The sequence below is a fragment of the Dermacentor variabilis genome, chromosome 1 (assembly GCF_050947875.1).
Source record: "Dermacentor variabilis isolate Ectoservices chromosome 1, ASM5094787v1, whole genome shotgun sequence".
Classification (NCBI taxonomy): Eukaryota; Metazoa; Arthropoda; class Arachnida; order Ixodida; family Ixodidae; genus Dermacentor; species Dermacentor variabilis.
Genome location: NC_134568.1, coordinates 260,949,832 through 260,966,317, shown reverse-complemented (window position 1 = coordinate 260,966,317; position 16,486 = coordinate 260,949,832). Strand labels below are relative to the sequence as shown.

Genomic DNA, 16,486 nt, shown 5'->3' with positions numbered 1-16,486 from the left:
TCCCAACAGGCGAACCCACGCTAGATAACAATAGGCCTGCGCGCTTTGAGGCGTAACGTCACGCGTGATATCTGGGGAGCGTAATGAAAACCATGAGCTGAAAATAAAAAATGCGTGGCCCCCGGCCTTCATTGAAATGTATGAGGTCTTACGAACGTCACGACTCAAAGAGCCATTGGCACATCCCACTCACTCTTAAAACTCGTGTCGTCGTCGTCGTCGTAGTCATCATCATCATCATCATCATCTTTTATGTCCACTGCAGGACGAATGGCTATCCCTGCGATTTCCAATTACCCCTGTCGTGCGCTAACCGATACCAACTAGCGCCTGAGAATTTCCTAATTTCATCACCCCACCTAGTCTTCTGCCGTCCTCGACTGCGCTTCCCTTCTCTTGGCACCCATACTGTTATCCGAATGTCCACCGGTTAGCTAAACTACGCATCACATGGCCTGCGCAGCTCCATTTCTTTTCTCTTAATATTAATTGGAATATCGGCTATCCCCGTTTGCTCTCTGCTCCATACCGCTCTTTTTCTGTCTCTCAACGTCACGCCTGACATTCTTCGTTCCATCGCTCTTTGCACGGTCCTTGTTTTCGAACTTCTTCGTCAATCTCCAAGTCGCTCGGCTCATCAAGGAAACAATTTCTGCACGTCTCCTGCCATTGACATGCCGTTGTCAGATAGGGCAAAGATATGGCAGCCGTAAGGATTGTATACCAGAGCTCGCACACCCATTGACCCATCATAGCGCAATACGTTGCTCCTACCAGAGCTCGCACACCCATTGACCCATCATAGCGCAATACGTTGCTCCTAGCATGCCGCCACACTCCTCACACCGCGCACTTTTTGTTGCCAAAGGCGGTCTGTGGTTTTTTGTTTGGGTTTCAGGGCGATGGTTCTCGGTAAAGATGACAGGGCACTGTATGGTGACTGAAGTCAGTTGCACTCTACCCAGAAGCAGCGCTGTCAGTAATCATGGCCGATAGTCGACAGTACTATCGGATCACCGTATACAGTAGGCGCCATGGGTGGCCAGCCGAACTGGAAAGGGCAACCAGGGCAAGCCTCTGCTGTCACGACCGCAGTCGGTTTCAGTGCACACAGTTTTGACCCGCGCTTCCATCGAGATAAAGAATGGAAAGGGGGCCTCCAGATCTACTGGCTTATAAAGAAGTGACAAGTCGAGTAACCGTCGTTGGACGGCTCAGATATCTGCACTTGTAGGCTGTCCTTCCTCTGTCTTCGAGTTAACTGCAACAGAGTTTCCCCGTTGCACTGCAGCACCGAGTAAGTGGTCGCAACTGAAAGAAGGACCTCGCCCGCTTACAGTCTTTTCTTGCACCGAAAAAGAAATAGCGGCGACAACGCGCACTCTTCTTGGGTGAAAGCATGGTTCTGAGAACGCCGTCAGATGTCTTCGTTTCGCCATGCCGAACTGGAATTATGTCTCGCCGCAATAGTAGCATTAATGGTTATGGCGACTCTGCTTGCCTCTGGCGCAGCAATACCGTCATCCGTTTCTTCGCCGTTGCAGCCATTAAGCAAAAGTTACCGGGTAAGAGTGTGCATGCGTTTACATGCTCAGAAGAAAAATGAGCGGGGCACTCCTTGATATTTCCACGCCCCCAATTAGTTAGAAGGCATTGTCCCTTCCAACGAAACAAAGATATCCGAAGAGAGGCGCCTTCGTTTTCTGGCGTTGGTGGTGACAGCTGTGACAGCTGGCGTAGCGCCGGAGGTGAGAACTTCTCGCTCACAGACTGTGTGGGGAACATAGACGGGGGTGGTGGACACTATATATATATATATATATATATATATATATATATATATATATATATATATATATATATATATATATATATATATGCAATGTGCGGTACTTACATCGATTACGCGATGAACCGTGTGCTGAATCATTCACTAGTGGGTGCTATATTAATGCCGAACTGAAAATAAAACAAGGACATTCAGACACTTCTCGCTGTAGTGATGTCTGCGCTTTTTTAATATCTGTTCGTTAATCATCAGTCAGACCTCCGGCGGCGGAGGTTGCATTCCGATTGGGGCGGCGAAATACAAAAACGCTCATGTACTTAAATTTACGTGTGCTTTCAAAAACCCCAGATGGTCAAAAGTAATCCCGAGTACCCCATCCCCCCCCCCTCCCTCTACGACGCGCCAGGTCGTGGTTTTGGCACGTATAAGACCCCACAATTCTTTTAACTCACAATTCAAGTTTTTAACTATCGTTGGCTGCATGCACATGGAGCATATAGTGCGGCGCGAACAGCGACAGTCGCGTGAATAGCGTTATTGGGCTTAAGCTTTTCGGACGAACCAGGTTCGTGCAAGGAACGATTCAAGGACTCCTAACTTAATACAGGCTCGTATATTGTGAACTGTTTGAAGCTTCGATAAGTCAAGGTGGGTCGATAACGTTGGAGCCTCCGTTCTGAATGGGGCAAAGCCGACCTTGGTTCCGATTGGGGTTGGTAGCGTATCTAGCGATGCGTTTCGCGGGATGTAAGTTGTTTTACGATGGCGCAAGATGACGCGCGCAGTGGGCCAATCAAGGCACATCGTGGCGCTTCTGAGGGACACTGAGATTCTTGGGATCTGATTTCCCCAGCGGAGGACCTTGAGTCGCGAGCGGTTCTCGCTTCTACGCAGCGCTGCTATTTATGCCCGCGCGAAGCGTGTGCATAAAGGCGCATGCTCACGAATACATCGCGGCCACGTGTATCTGTGTCGCCGAGCTTGCAGCATTCCTGCACTCGATGCACTTCGAAGAGCGCAAAGGAGTGAGGTGGCCACGTAGCGCCGAAATCAGTCGCAGCTGTTGAAGCGGCGCTCTCGTGCGCCTTTTTTTTTTTTAGTCGACGCCGTAAACGGATGCCATCGCTATGGTCCATCGCGGCAGCCGTGACCCACTCGGTGAAATGAGCTGCTTGCCGCCATGCGCGCCCCTGCCTGCAAACACTGGTGCGTACTACAAACCGCGCATCTTGTTCCTTGCTTCGTAGACGCTGTACGGCGCTCGATGTTATCATTTTCTTATTCCTCTTTTTTTTTTCTTGCGTGCGTTTGAATTCCTGCCGGGTCCTAAAACTGGTCCCATATATCTAAGCCGGCAGCATCAGAGGACGCCGCGCGCCGCCCGTGAGCCTGATCGGCTTGCCGGAATGACGTTTCCTCCAAGAGGCGTGCCCCTTCGTTGCCTTCCTGGGCCCTGGTCGCGCACCTTACTGGGTTACGCCGGCTGGACCCCCGTCGGGCTTTCATTAACCAGGCACGGGTTTCTTCCGGCACGCTAAACTGATGGCACGCTGCACGCGATGACAGAGTCACCGCGGCCGCGCGCTGGCTTTTCGCATGCGCAGGAGAGCCCCTTTGCGGCGTCCGGGTCTTCTCAGAGACCTGAGGCATAATAGCCTCCATTAAATGGCACCTGGTTCCGCTGGTCATGTGCGAGCGAACGGGAATCGACGGCTTTTTCCGACTGCATGATCAACTCGTCGAAACCAATCGCCACTTGCCGCTGGCTGTGCTGCTTATCAGCGGCGGCCATTGGTCTCGCGGTGAAGGAAGACGCGACTGGCAAGAGTTAAATGCACTACATTCATTTGCAGTATAGTAATTAATCAGGTTTCACGTCCAAGAGCCACACCCGGGCTATGAAGGTATACCGTAGGGTAGGTCTCCGGTATAATACACATACACCGCGTAGGGTTGTTGAACATTTTGGCATACATCCGGCATGCATCGGCGTGAGGCTGGTCTCGTAATGTGCGCGGTGGAGGTGCCCTCTATTGTGAGGGAGATTTACTGCACTGCATATACCCCACTTTTCACTCCTAAGCCTTCGAGAATATCTAACAATCGAACCCGCGAGCGTCTTAAGTGGCCTTGTATACATATTCGATTGATACTTGATATGATTGACTGTGCTCCGCATTCAAGGGTAACTGAAGCTAAACACCAAATCAATAATATTTGGGGTTTTACGTGCCAAAACCACTTTCTGATTATGAGGCACGGCGTAGTGGAGGACTCCGGAAATTTTGACCACCTGGGGTTCTTTAACGTGCACCTAAATCTAAGCACACGGGTGTTTTCGCATTTTGCCCCCATCGAAATGCGGCCGCCGTGGCCGGGATTCGATCCCGCGACCTCGTGCTCAGCAGCCCAACACCATAGCCACTGAGCAACCACGGCGGGTTAAACACCAAATCAGGCGAGGCGCACCACACTAGTCAGGCCACTCTCCGCTTTAGGTCGGTGAAGAAGGAAGCATACTTCGATCGAAGACCAAAGTTCATTTCAGCAGCTCCTCCCATGCTCGTACCATGACAGCGACGACGTCATCTTGTGGTGTACAATATCTTGTCGCGGATTCTGGAGCCGGATTCACAAGGCTTTCTGTTCGCAACTATTCTTTGCCATTGACCGATCGCTTTCGCTAATAACGTGTGCAGCGTCAGTATTGGCTTAAATTTTCTCATATGAACAATCCTACTGTGAGATGTCTTTTGTGAACAACGAGCCCTCGGTTGCGGTGATATGTATATGTCAGTTCTGATGTTCGATTTACGAACCCAGCTAATATTTTCGACCACTATAATCCTTCGAATCGCAAGTCCGTAATCTCGCAAACACGGAAGCCGTTCTTGCCTACTACGTTCGGCTTTATTAAGCTTGGCAGTTTCATTCCAACAGTAACAACGGGTGCCCTGTTTTGCGCTGCGCACTGTCCAACGGTAATCGAGAACGGCTCCGTGAAAAACTGCACCTTTCTTTGCCCTGCAGCAGCACGCATAGCTCATCGGCGCGCATGCGCGTTTTATCTCTCAGGGTTAGCCTTCGAGCGATGATGCGGACTGCCCGGCGCTTTGCGAGAAAGCGGAGCGTAAAATACTAATCGCGGTTTCCGAGCCCACCAGTTAGGGATGCTCGAGGCAGAACGAGTGCGGGGACTAAATAAGCGCTCAGCGATCGCCACGTACCCATTGGGGAGATTAGAGAGAGAGAGAGAGAGAGAGAGAGAGAGAGAGAGAGAGAGAGAGCGTGTGTGTTCGCGCTCGACACTGCCGCGCGCACACACACCTCCGCTCACGAAACTCATTCCTGCGCGGTAAGAAATGTTGCAACCCAATTTGTCGGGAGGAGGGGCCGTCGCGCAAGCTTTGCCAAGAAACCGAGGATAATGCAAAGCAGCCGCGAGATGGGGGGGGGGGGGGGGGGGGGGGGGCGTGCTACGCGAGGACAAGGAAGCGGTCCTGCAAGGTTGGGTCCGTGACCGCGCTGGTCAGGAGCGGCCAACCCTTGCCCGGAGCAGAGCGCACGCACCGAGTGCCCTGCACCGGGTGGCCCCGCGTGAAGCGCGCGTCCATTTATAACCCAAATAATAATGGCGAACACGCCGGGCAGAGATGCTCTGTTCTTGGCCGTTTTTGTCCCCACCTTCGTGGAAGCGTAATTTCGCCTCTGTAATCGCCAGTAGCTCGTTCCTTCCATTTCATCCATCGTACTGTTCTGCGGGTTTGAGTGGCATTGCTAACCAACGATAAGTGGTGCCGAGGAAGCGATGCACGTCTCGCGAACGCTCACACTGGGGAAAGAACGTTTGCTGCGTTGTCGTATGTGCTCTGTGTCTGGAGCCGTATAAGTACAGAGCTTGCAAGGAATCGTTCATTGTTCTTATTTATTTATTTATTTCATTTGTTCTACGCTGCCGCGATTGGTCATCGCCTGCTTTTGCGAACAGTTCGGTAAGGCGGGGACCTGTTCTGCAGTACATCATAATGTAAACGGTCCCCAGCGTCTTACGCCACCTGGAGGCGTCGCACGTCTTAATGAAAGCGCCATGAACCGACCCCCATTACGTCAAGGAGGAGACAAGCGAGATATTGCGCTGTTTAAGAAAAGGCAGATCTGTGTGTTACATAATTTTTTTAATCTCTCTTGTTCCATTAACTTCACCAGCCTGCTCTTTGACCGAGCGCCATGGTGGTGTCTTGCGTTCGTTCTGTTGTGTTTCTTGAAGCAGAGGTGTATATCGCCCGCCGCAGTGGCCGAGTGGTTACGGCCCTGCGCTGCTGAGCTCGAGGTAGCGAGTTCGATTCGCTCCGCGGCGGCCGCATTTCTATGGGGAGGCGAAGTGCCAGAACCTTGGTGTAATTTCATTTAGGAGCACGTTAAACAGCCCCTGGGGTGGTCAAAAAATTGGTCCGGAGCCCTCCACTATGGGGTCCCTCGCAACCCACTATGCAAACCCCCATAGCGTTGTGTATCGCCGTAAAATATTTCGCGTATGCTTCATTTCCAAGATGAGAAGAAAGGGGGTTAACTGAGGGGCCCGATTTTTATTAGACATATCATAAGAACCCAACAAACACTGACACCAAGGACAACATAGGGGAAATTACTGGTGCTTAATAAATGAAATAAAGAAGCGATAAATTAATGGAAATGAAAGTGGATGAAGAAGCAACTTGCCGCAGTTGGGGAACGATCCCACAACCTTCGCATCTCGCGTGCGATGCTCTACCACGTTATGTCACGCCACAAGCTACTGTGTCAGGTCCATGTTGCCTAATCCCCTCTTCAGGCACATCGGGCGCCGGTGCGAGACGACATGATTAGATTACAGTGCGCACGCGTATAACACGCCTTCTCCGCTGGCCCCGGTGGCGAGACAGATATTATACCACGCTTCCGTCTGCCTGAACACATGGCGCAATCGCAAAGCCGCGGGTATAGCCCGCTTTTCTATTCTGCCGAAGAGCCGGTGAGCTTTAAATGTCACAGAGCGAAGTTTATGATGTCACTTTCTATTTTTAACCCTGGTAGCCATCGCAATTAAAGCACCCGTATTTCACAGATCCTGCCCTGTAGTAAGCTCGCAACAGTAATAACTATATCCGGAAAACCCTTACGTGCGAAAGTAACCTTCAGACTATTCGGTGGATCGCGTGGTGTGTTCGGACCCGTTTCCTGGAGTAGGTTAACACGTGCGATTAGTCAAAGTGGTGCTGAAAGCTAAGCACAAGTCAGATGTAGCTGATATATTGCTTAAGCTTGCTGCCTTTTTTTTTTTTAAAGCAAATATAGTACAACAGCGCCGTGCGTATCATGCTGAAAAAATATATCATCAGGTTGTCCGTATCAAAGTATGGCAACAAGGTGTAAGACATAAATGCGCAACGTTGAGAACGGGTCTCGGCACCGCGGTTCCAGCAACGGCCCGAGCCAGGAGGCAATAAGAACACCTCGGAAAGCTCAAGCGTTCACTTGCGAGCCGTTTCTGTTTTTGCATGAACTGCATGAACGATTAACGCTTCAATGCATCTGTGTCCGTTCATACTATGAATCTCTCCCCTTACTATGATCTCTCTTATTTTTTATTGAAATGAAAATAAAAGAAAGGTATGCAGTTACCTTATAATGGTGACAACTATTCTTTTTTGCATAACAGAAACAACAATATAAAAATATATGTAGAAAGAAAATGAAAAGAAACCGTGTCATAAGGCCAGAAATCGACATCACACAATCCTATACACCCATGAACATAAATATATAAAGGCAAATGCAAGTCGCACCACGATGAATTTGTAAACGAAGTCACACAAACACGTGGTAGGGATGTAGACTGCGATGAGCATATAAGGAGATTACCTGTAATGCTTTCTTTTTTGTATTTTGTGCGCGTGCATTATTTTAACTCTGATCTTTCAGTTATACCTTTCCTCGTGTTTCAGTGCAGGGTAGCCAACCGGGCTCAGGGAGGTTAACCTCCCTGCCTTTCCCTTGTTACTGCTCACTCTCGTCACTGTTTTCGCATAATGACGTCTAATATCCGCGCTGCAGTGGTCGGCCCGAAACGTGACCACCGAAAATATCCGCTGCGCCATGCGCTGGGGAAGGTGATAAAACAAAAACCCGCAGAGGGAATTTGTTACCACTACTTTAGCTCTTCCTCGGTTGCATGTCTTTCACATGACGGTACTGTTTTTGGTGATCTTTTCTGCTTCTTAGCCTTCTTGGCATCATCTCCATCAACCCTCAAAATATAAAAACAAGAAAAAAAAGATTGAAAGAAAGATAAAGCTGGCGTCTGTAGACGGGGCCCGCCCATGACTCCGTTTGTCAGCGAGCGCGTTTCCGCGGCTAACCCCGGCGAGGTCGCGCTTGGCCATGGAAGTCTTGAGCGCAGCACAGCGGAGGCGACACCCGCAGCGAGCAGCAGCGGTGACCCGCGCGAATGGTGCCCCGTCGCTGCAGCTACTCGAATATAGCAGCCCGGCGTTCCGGACAAGGTGAATGGTTGGAGAGGGCATCGCATGCATACGGCCGCGGACCGGTTCAGCCATCAAGCGTGCTCTGCGCGCGGCTTCACTTAGGCGCGATAAATTCCTGTCAGCACGGGCTGGCGGCAGCGGCGGCGACACGCGGGCTGGCCGCGCAGGAAGAGGGCAAAGAGGCGAGCGACGGCGACAAATGCCCGAGTTCATTTATACGCGACCGGACAGGCTGCGCAAGAGTGGCGCGTCCGTTCGCGTATACCCCCGAACGCGTTTCTGCTATCGATAAGTTTTCGACCTTTGGCCTGCACCGCAGGTGCGGATGCCAGCGTGTAAGATGGCGCATATAGGTCTTCCAATGAATGCTGCTTAAGTCCCGGAGGCGCGCAGTTCTGAAGGAGCCAGCAGGAGATGATTTAAGGTCGTGTCGCGACTGCAGTGCTGGTGCTGGGTCTGTAGCAACGCCAATAGCCCGATCGCGGCAATCTCCCGCGTTCTATAAGACCTTGAATCCTCTTACTCGCTGCAGAGGGCACTATGCGCCTACAGCAAGGGACGAACCCTGAATAACTAAATGACTATACGAAGGTCTCATCCACCTATGCAGCCAAGCCTATACACGAAGGAAAACGCCGTGTGTTTGAGTGTTGATGCGTACGTGCGCATACAGCATCGACTTAGGCTGGCGCTAACTACTTCAGAGCAAGTATATTTCGCTCTGACTATGTAGTCCGGTCTAGCTTTGCACGTCCATTAATGGGCTACACGTAGAAAAAAGTATCGTGATGGTCTGCATACTGGGGCCTGCCACTCCCGTGTTGTCTGCGCAGCTGGAACAGCCCGACCTTGTTACGAGTTTTTTTTTTCTGTCAAGCGAGGTCCCAAGGGAGAGGAGGCTGCAGCGCACTGTCCGTGCGACCAGACTTTGCTCAGTGTCGTGTCACCACCGTGTGCTCGCCCTTGTTCCTACTGGGGCAGTCGGCCGTTATATTTTCCTTTGCATGTCGCCGCTGATGGCCGCCGTGCGATCGTGCGCTTCGTGTGATATTTGAACAACGTGCTCCAGTTGACCAGCGCGCTTGAGTGTCGTTCGCTGGATTTCGAAAGAGTTCGCGCGCGAGAAGTCCTTGACAGCGCCTCTCAGTGGCACACTTTCCTACATTTCTGGTGCCTCGCACACCAAGTTGCCGGCGCGTCACAGACAGATGAAGCATTAAACGCATAACGTCTACGAATTCGCTCATAGGGTTAACCGCCACGCGCATAAAGTCTCACTTTCTTCCTCCACCCACCCCCCTTTCATGACGTTCTGCGACGCGCAGCGTCCCACATGTTCATCATCTATATATAAATTGTACCGTGCACTGACGCTGCAGTCGCGAAATGTCTGCGTGATTAAGCGCGCGAGCTTTGCCTTCGCTATGATGCGCAGGGATTTTGGACGTGCGGTTATAGGTGGCTACCGCCGTTGCACAGACCCGTGTGTAGTCAGGAAACGACAGTTCCTAAACTCACACCGTTCGATCGTCAAAGAGCGAGCGTGTTGGAAATAAGCAACTCTAAAGAGTATTGAGCATGAACCAGAACATTTAAATGAACAACACGAGGATAACCAGGCCTTGTACAGTTATTTAGAAATGAAAGCACGTTCTTTCATATCATTTCTGCACCTTTCAAGCTGTGGTGCCGCATATAGATGCGTTCAATCGTACCCAACAAAGGACTTTGTGACAGCGTTTCCCAGTATCCTCAAGAGAAAAACGATAATTTTTCGTCTGCGCACGTAATACCACGCCAGAAAGAAGGAAAGAAAGAAAGGAAGAACCCGCAATATACTCAGTCCTTACTGCTAGCCGCTTGGCGGTTGAAAAGGACAGCTTGATTTTCCCCCTAATTTGTAAGTAATCGGCATAAACTAAAGCCGCATCAGTGCAAGTAATGACATACGCAGTCTTCTTCGTTGACACATCTACGGTTATACCCGTAGCGTAGAGAGAGAGTAAAACATCTTTATTAATAATATTTGAATGGCGAGGGCAGTGTGGGAGGAACCCTCAGTCCGGGTTCCCTAAGATGATTCCGGCCGTAGCGGAGTAACCCGCCGTATTCTAGCCGATGCGCGGGAAGCCATTTTTCATTCTTGGAAAACGCGACCCTACGCCCGACAGTCGTGTCACGGAACGCTTTGCGCATTGGCGTGCGGATGTGTGCGTTACGCATTACAGGCAAGCCTGCTCCACCTCACCACGTGATTACGCATGTCGCAATCCTCGTTACGGAACCGGTGCCCTACACGATCCGCGTGTCGAGCAAACGAATAATCGCTCGTTGTGGCTTGGTGACTAAACTTGACCTCTGTGCAGCCAAGGAAAAAGAAAAAAAAAAAGAGGAATGCTTGAGCAATATTAGGCACGCACTCCTTCTGGTCCTACTTTCCAACTCGAGTGCGCGAAGCACGCCGCGCTCGAAAGGTTATAGTTAGAAAAATGCGATCGAGCAGCCGCCTCGGCAACAGTTGCACATTGGCTAGACTTCAAGGACTTGTGCCATTAGAATTTGCGCAAAGCTTAATGATGCGAATACTATGTAGACGCGAAAATAATCACTACCACATTCGCATCCAAAGCGTACAAAAAAAAAAAAACAGGTATTCCTCCGCAGGTGTCACTAAATTATTTCGAAATTTCCTTCGAGCAGGTGATTCTTCCAATGACATCTAAAGGAGCGGTGCGTTTGTGGACAAACCCGACGACAGAACTAGGCCACTTCGTCTATCGCGTTTCGAAGTAGTTAATCGCTGGCTTGGAAAGGCCGCCTCCTGGTTTCCCCCAAGGCCTTGCTCGGCGCTCATTCACGGCGGCCGGCCGCTATCGGTCGCCAACTCAGAGGCGTTGGCAGCGACGCGTTCACGTGGCGCGCTCACAGCTCGGTTTTCAGCGATGGAAGAAAGCTCCGAGAGCGGAAGAATAATTGCAGCACCGTGCACTATAGCGAGGGGGTTGCTGACGAGTCACGTTTGTAAACCCCCCGTGGGTGTCATCTTCCTGAAGATTTCCCGACCGCACGCAGATGATGCGCATACGACTGTGATGCCGAGAAGGGTGAAGCGGCGTTTCTCGAGGCTCTCTGGCTTGCCGAAGTGTCGCAGTTTTTTTTTTTTCGTTTTTCTTGTCGCGCCTCTGACGTCGTGACAGTGAGTGTGTGCTCGTTGAAATAATGCGATTTTTTCAAGAGCCAAGTTCTGGCAGTCCATTGCACCGCACATCATAACCCCCCCCCCCCCCCCCCCATTTTTTTCTAGGACAGAACTAAATCTTCACAGAAAATGAAAACATGAAAGGTGCCCCCCCTCCCCCCCACCGACAAGGTAAAAAAGAAGAAATGCCCGGTGAATCTTGGGTGGTCGGCGCTTGAGAAACGTTCCTATCCCCTTCATCTTGATTCCTACTTTCTGCAGATATTAGGTTAAGTACCGAACGTAGGGTTGATTGTCGTTATTCACTCGATTTGCCACAAACTTCATGACGCGATGATACGTTGACCGTGACACACAGCGCAACGCAGTAGACGGCATACCGCGCAGCTCTAACCACCTGAGAAGGCCTAGGCCGTTGCCGGCGGAACTGAATGCACCCATGTTCACAGTGATTAAAGACGCGGTGTCCGGGTCTTATTACTTTTGCATCTAAAAGAAGTGGTGCCGGTGTCTCTCTTTCTCTCACTAGCTTTTCTTCCCTCTTTCGTATCCAAAGATCATCAAGTCATAGAAGCTGACCCTGAAAAAGCTGTACAAGGCCACGTACGTGCTTACGAAGGAGGCACGTTTCTCCCTAACCGACGTGCATTTGCTCGAAGAAATAAATACGCGTGGAGAGAAACAACGAGCCTCCTATGTTTCCTAGTACACATACACATGCCGCACACGGCCGTGCATGAGAAAGCAGCTCAAATGCCGACACGTGCGGAGCTGCATCTATTAGCTCTCTGGGAAGAAGAAAAAAAGCGCGTAGCAAGCAGCAGCTTCCTACTTGGCCTGTCTGCCAAGGTGCGCTCTAGCAAGATATATGGCGTTTAGGGTCCCCGCCGGGGCAAGAATATATGAAGACCAAAGGGGGCACAGGAGATTGAGAAGCACTCGCATGCTGCGGCAATGAGTATAACTCTGGCGCAAGTGACAAGCCTTTCCTTGCTTTGTGTTTTCTTTTTTATTGATGAACAATAAATTTAGAAATTCGCGCCTGGACATATCTCTTATGGGGAAATGTTCCCACTACACGCCCTTCGACGTACTGTGTCGAGGCGAAATTATATTTTACTACGGCATTTCGCAAATTTCGCAGCTACGTAAAACGGCGCTGAACATTAAGTTGATTTCCGATTGCAAGGGTATTTGAACAAATGTCACTTTGAAGCGCTTTTCTACAGCTGTGCAATGGAGAAACGATGTCGGTCAGAGTGGTTAATTGGGCGAGGCGTGTTCCGGGTTTTAGCATTGATTAAATGTATGGCACAGCGGCAGCAAACGTTGGGGAGTAATCCGATTCATGTTATTTTGTTCCTCCGGTACAGGTGTCGCGTTTCATCAGGCTTATTTCATCAGGCTAATGGTTCATCAGGCTTGATGGATGATAGAGATAGTTAATTATGTTGTGTACTGTGCTTTCACATTGCCCAGGCTATGTTTGAGGGCATTATGTTAAAATCGTTCCTGCGAGCGGATGTCACGATTCCTACAGGTCTTCATTTGAAGAACGTTAATCATATGGAAAGAAATATCATATGGAAATAATCATATCGAAATTTAGAGTAGTGGTAGTAACGGGAGTAATGGCAATTTCGGCGGCACGCTGCCGCTGGTCGTATGCCGTTTCTTTTCCCTTTGCCGCTCCTCGTATTCACGCTGCTCCTCGGGAGTCCTAACTAAGCGTTGCCTACCCCCACAGCGGTGCTGCAACAACAATGAAATTAGTTGCTAGGCTGGTTCATTTATATATGAAAGGCTATTGACGTCGCTCGTCACTTCACAAGCAGCCGTCGCAGCGGCAGCTTGCGCAGCAGTAATATTTACCGGGAAACATATGCGGGGAGCGCTACGCTCTTCGCATTGTTATCAGGAGTGCCTTATCATCGATGATGTATATAGTTTGGAAGCTTGTTTTGTACTTGTTCTTTATTGAAACGAATGCTGTGATGTATGTTGTATACTCAATATCAAAGATTGTATACACTTTTCACTTCAATCACTGAGGGTATTTTTTTTTAAGTCAAGGTATGTTTTTTGTCCGTGAGGACGCGCCGCGAGAAATCCCGACCAACTAGAGGCTAACAGCTTCGCTGTAAAAAGAAGAGGATGTGTAATGTCGTGATTCTCCGTGCTGTATGCGTTAAGTGAAAATGAAGCCCAATAACATATATTACGCCTAGTGTCTCTAGATTAAAATCATTTAGACCATTACGTAACCTGAATCATCGATAGCTCCGTTCAACGTGAGCAGTCCATTGAAGAGATGCGTCGACAGTCATGCCCAGGTACCGTGTGATAGCTAGCATTTTTCACAGTTTTCCTACCTGTGTTGCAGATACACGTTTTGAGGAGCAACTTTCGGTTAGAGGCAAAAAATAGCATATTTTGTATTCATCGTGCCTTTAAACAATCACTAAGAGTACCTCGTAATTGACTTCCTAAAGTCAATAGTCTGCTATTAATTTAATGTCGTATGCACACAGAAGTGCTTGTGCTGGCGTCACGGTATGGTGAAAGTCATTAATAGAGAAAACAAACGCGGTCTGAGTACGGAGCCCTGTTATGTGCCTGTTTGAGCAAATTTTGTTTCTGCTTTGTTCTGAGTGATTTGCACGAACTATATGCGATTTCTCAAAATTTCTTGAAGAACCTTGATAGTCATGGTTCTCGAAATGCGTAGGGTTGGAGCTTCTATAGAACGATAGAAAGATTTGTTTAGGACGAGACAAAATCTGTGACAATAAGCTTATTGCATAAAACACTGTTAAATGTTTCTGCCACAAAATTAACTGCCCTGGCTGTAATTTGACTCTTTCGGAATTCATGTTGGTTTCAAATTAAAATATTGAATTTTTTAAAAGTCTGTCGTCCTTTAACCTAATATAGTGTACTGATTTTACGAGAACTTGCAATACACTTACGCGAGCGTTCAGGTATATTTTGTACGCCATTTCCTTTAAGAACTGCAATTTTTCATCTGTAGCATTGACCTTGAAGACTGTAAGATACGGATGATTTTTGTTATTGGCCTGTATGAGTTCTTGGGATTGCGACGTAGTTTGAGTCCTTATGACTTTACTTTCTCAGCTGACCGAAGCTATGTATATGTAAGCCCCCAGAGCGCAAGGCCACAAACTACGGTTATTTGCTGTAGGTCCCGATGTTTTTGTATTTGTAACATACTTTCACACCACTTAAACGTGCGCAACATTTATAAAGAAACGTTTCATTCTCTAATGGCCTAATTTGACGGTTTGGGCGCAGCTCTACATTTACTATAATCTACGTTGCCGTACACCTGCTTTGCAACTTTCAGCAAGCAAGCAGGAGCGGGTAGCAGTGGCTACAAAGATGCCCATTGTAGCGACTGCTGCCAGTGTCTGCAGCAACCGTGCGTCGCGCTTTAAAGAGGGTACTGGACGTCCGCCGCTACGCTGTGCCGGACGCGACGCGGGTCGCGCCCCGTGACTCGCAGTGGAACCTTACCGCAAAGACGTGGCAGGTGGTGACCGAGAGACCGATGGCCAGCGGCGCCGAGCCCTGGACGTCGAGCCGGTTGGCGTCGCAGACGCCGAACACCGTGAGCACCAGGATGAAGGTGATGCAGGCTTCGACGCCGAGGCCCATGAGAGGCGTGACGCCCTCGGCGAGCGACGTGCCGCCCAGGGCCCCGTGGCGCGCCTCCGGAGTGACGGCTCGCAGGATGGCGGCGCCAGTGATGCCCCCGATGAGCTGACTGCAGAGGTAGAAGAAGCTGCGCAGCAGCGACACGCGCCCCACGAACAGCATGCCGATGGTGACGGCCGGATTCAGGTGGCCGCCGCTCACGTGGCCCAACGCCTGCACCATGGTGGCCACGGTGATGCCGAACCCGATGGCGATCTGCACCATGGTGGCCTCGCCCTGCGGCTTGTCTGGCGAGCCCCAGTTGATGCACGAGCCGCAGCCGATGAGCACGATCACGGCCGTCCCGATGTATTCGGCCACCATGGACTTCCACAGGCTGCTCGTGGCAGACACCTCGTCGATGCCGCAGAAGGAACGGAACTGGCGCACCCGGCCCATCTTTTCCACGTGGCTCGCTGCTGCTACCGCTGCGCTCTGAACGAGACTCGCCTGGCACAGGCTGGCGTCAAATATGAACGGCTTTGCGGGCCTGCGACCGTTTCAAGTGGAACACGACACGGGCACTCCTTGCAAAGACTGCTCTGTCAAACGCCTTAGAAAAGAGCTCTGCAAACGTGCTCCGCGGTCGATGCGCTCGGTGTATAGCCGCTACTCGTCTCGAGAACACTTGACGGTGGGATTCTGCGCGCGTAAACGACACCGGTGCAGATCCGATAGCGAACGGACGATTTCTCAGACAGCTTTGATAAAGCCGGAGCCTGCGAGTCAACTTTTAGTGGTTGGCCTATCTTTTGCGCTTGTTTCTTTCTTATTTGCACGGCCCCCCTTTCTCTATCTCTCTCTCACCGCCGGGAGCAGGAATGGATACGCGGAGGGACGCCCGTCCTTCCTCCTCCGCGGGCTCTCCTCGTCTCGCGTCACGTGACCTTGGCAACGTCACGCGGGGAGTCGAGACACTCGACCGAGGAGGAAGACAAGGCAGAATTGATCTGAAACGGCCGGCGAGAATGCTAATCGTTTTTCCGTAAGCGGCGAGGTGGCCAGTCAATGGGAAGGTGTGCTCTCTCCATTTCCAGCATCGTCGACCTCCTCCCGAAGGAGAGCTCGAGCGAAAAAGAAGAGGAGGGCAAGAGACGCGCTGGCGCTCCCGTGTGCTTGCTCACTTGGATGGAGTCTCCCGGGCTTCATTCGTTTTTGGTTGCGTCGCTCGCTGACGCTCTTTCCCCGCCACACCTCTCGCCATTTGATGAGCAAGCGGGATGGGAAACACGATTGCGTTATGGCGTGGCTGTGGTCAGC

General features: G+C 50.5%; 1 protein-coding gene across 1 annotated transcript in view; it reads right to left on the bottom strand.

The window, feature by feature from the left end:
• The window catches only part of Drip (aquaporin homolog protein drip), a 72,681-nt gene extending 56,707 nt beyond the window's left edge, over window positions 1–15,974 (bottom strand). The window contains exon 1 of the mRNA XM_075674159.1: window positions 15,047–15,974. Within this exon, the coding sequence (XP_075530274.1) occupies window positions 15,047–15,625 (579 nt within the window). The 5' untranslated portion in view covers window positions 15,626–15,974. The remainder of the gene's footprint in view (window positions 1–15,046) is intronic.
• Window positions 15,975–16,486: the final 512 nt, after the last annotated feature.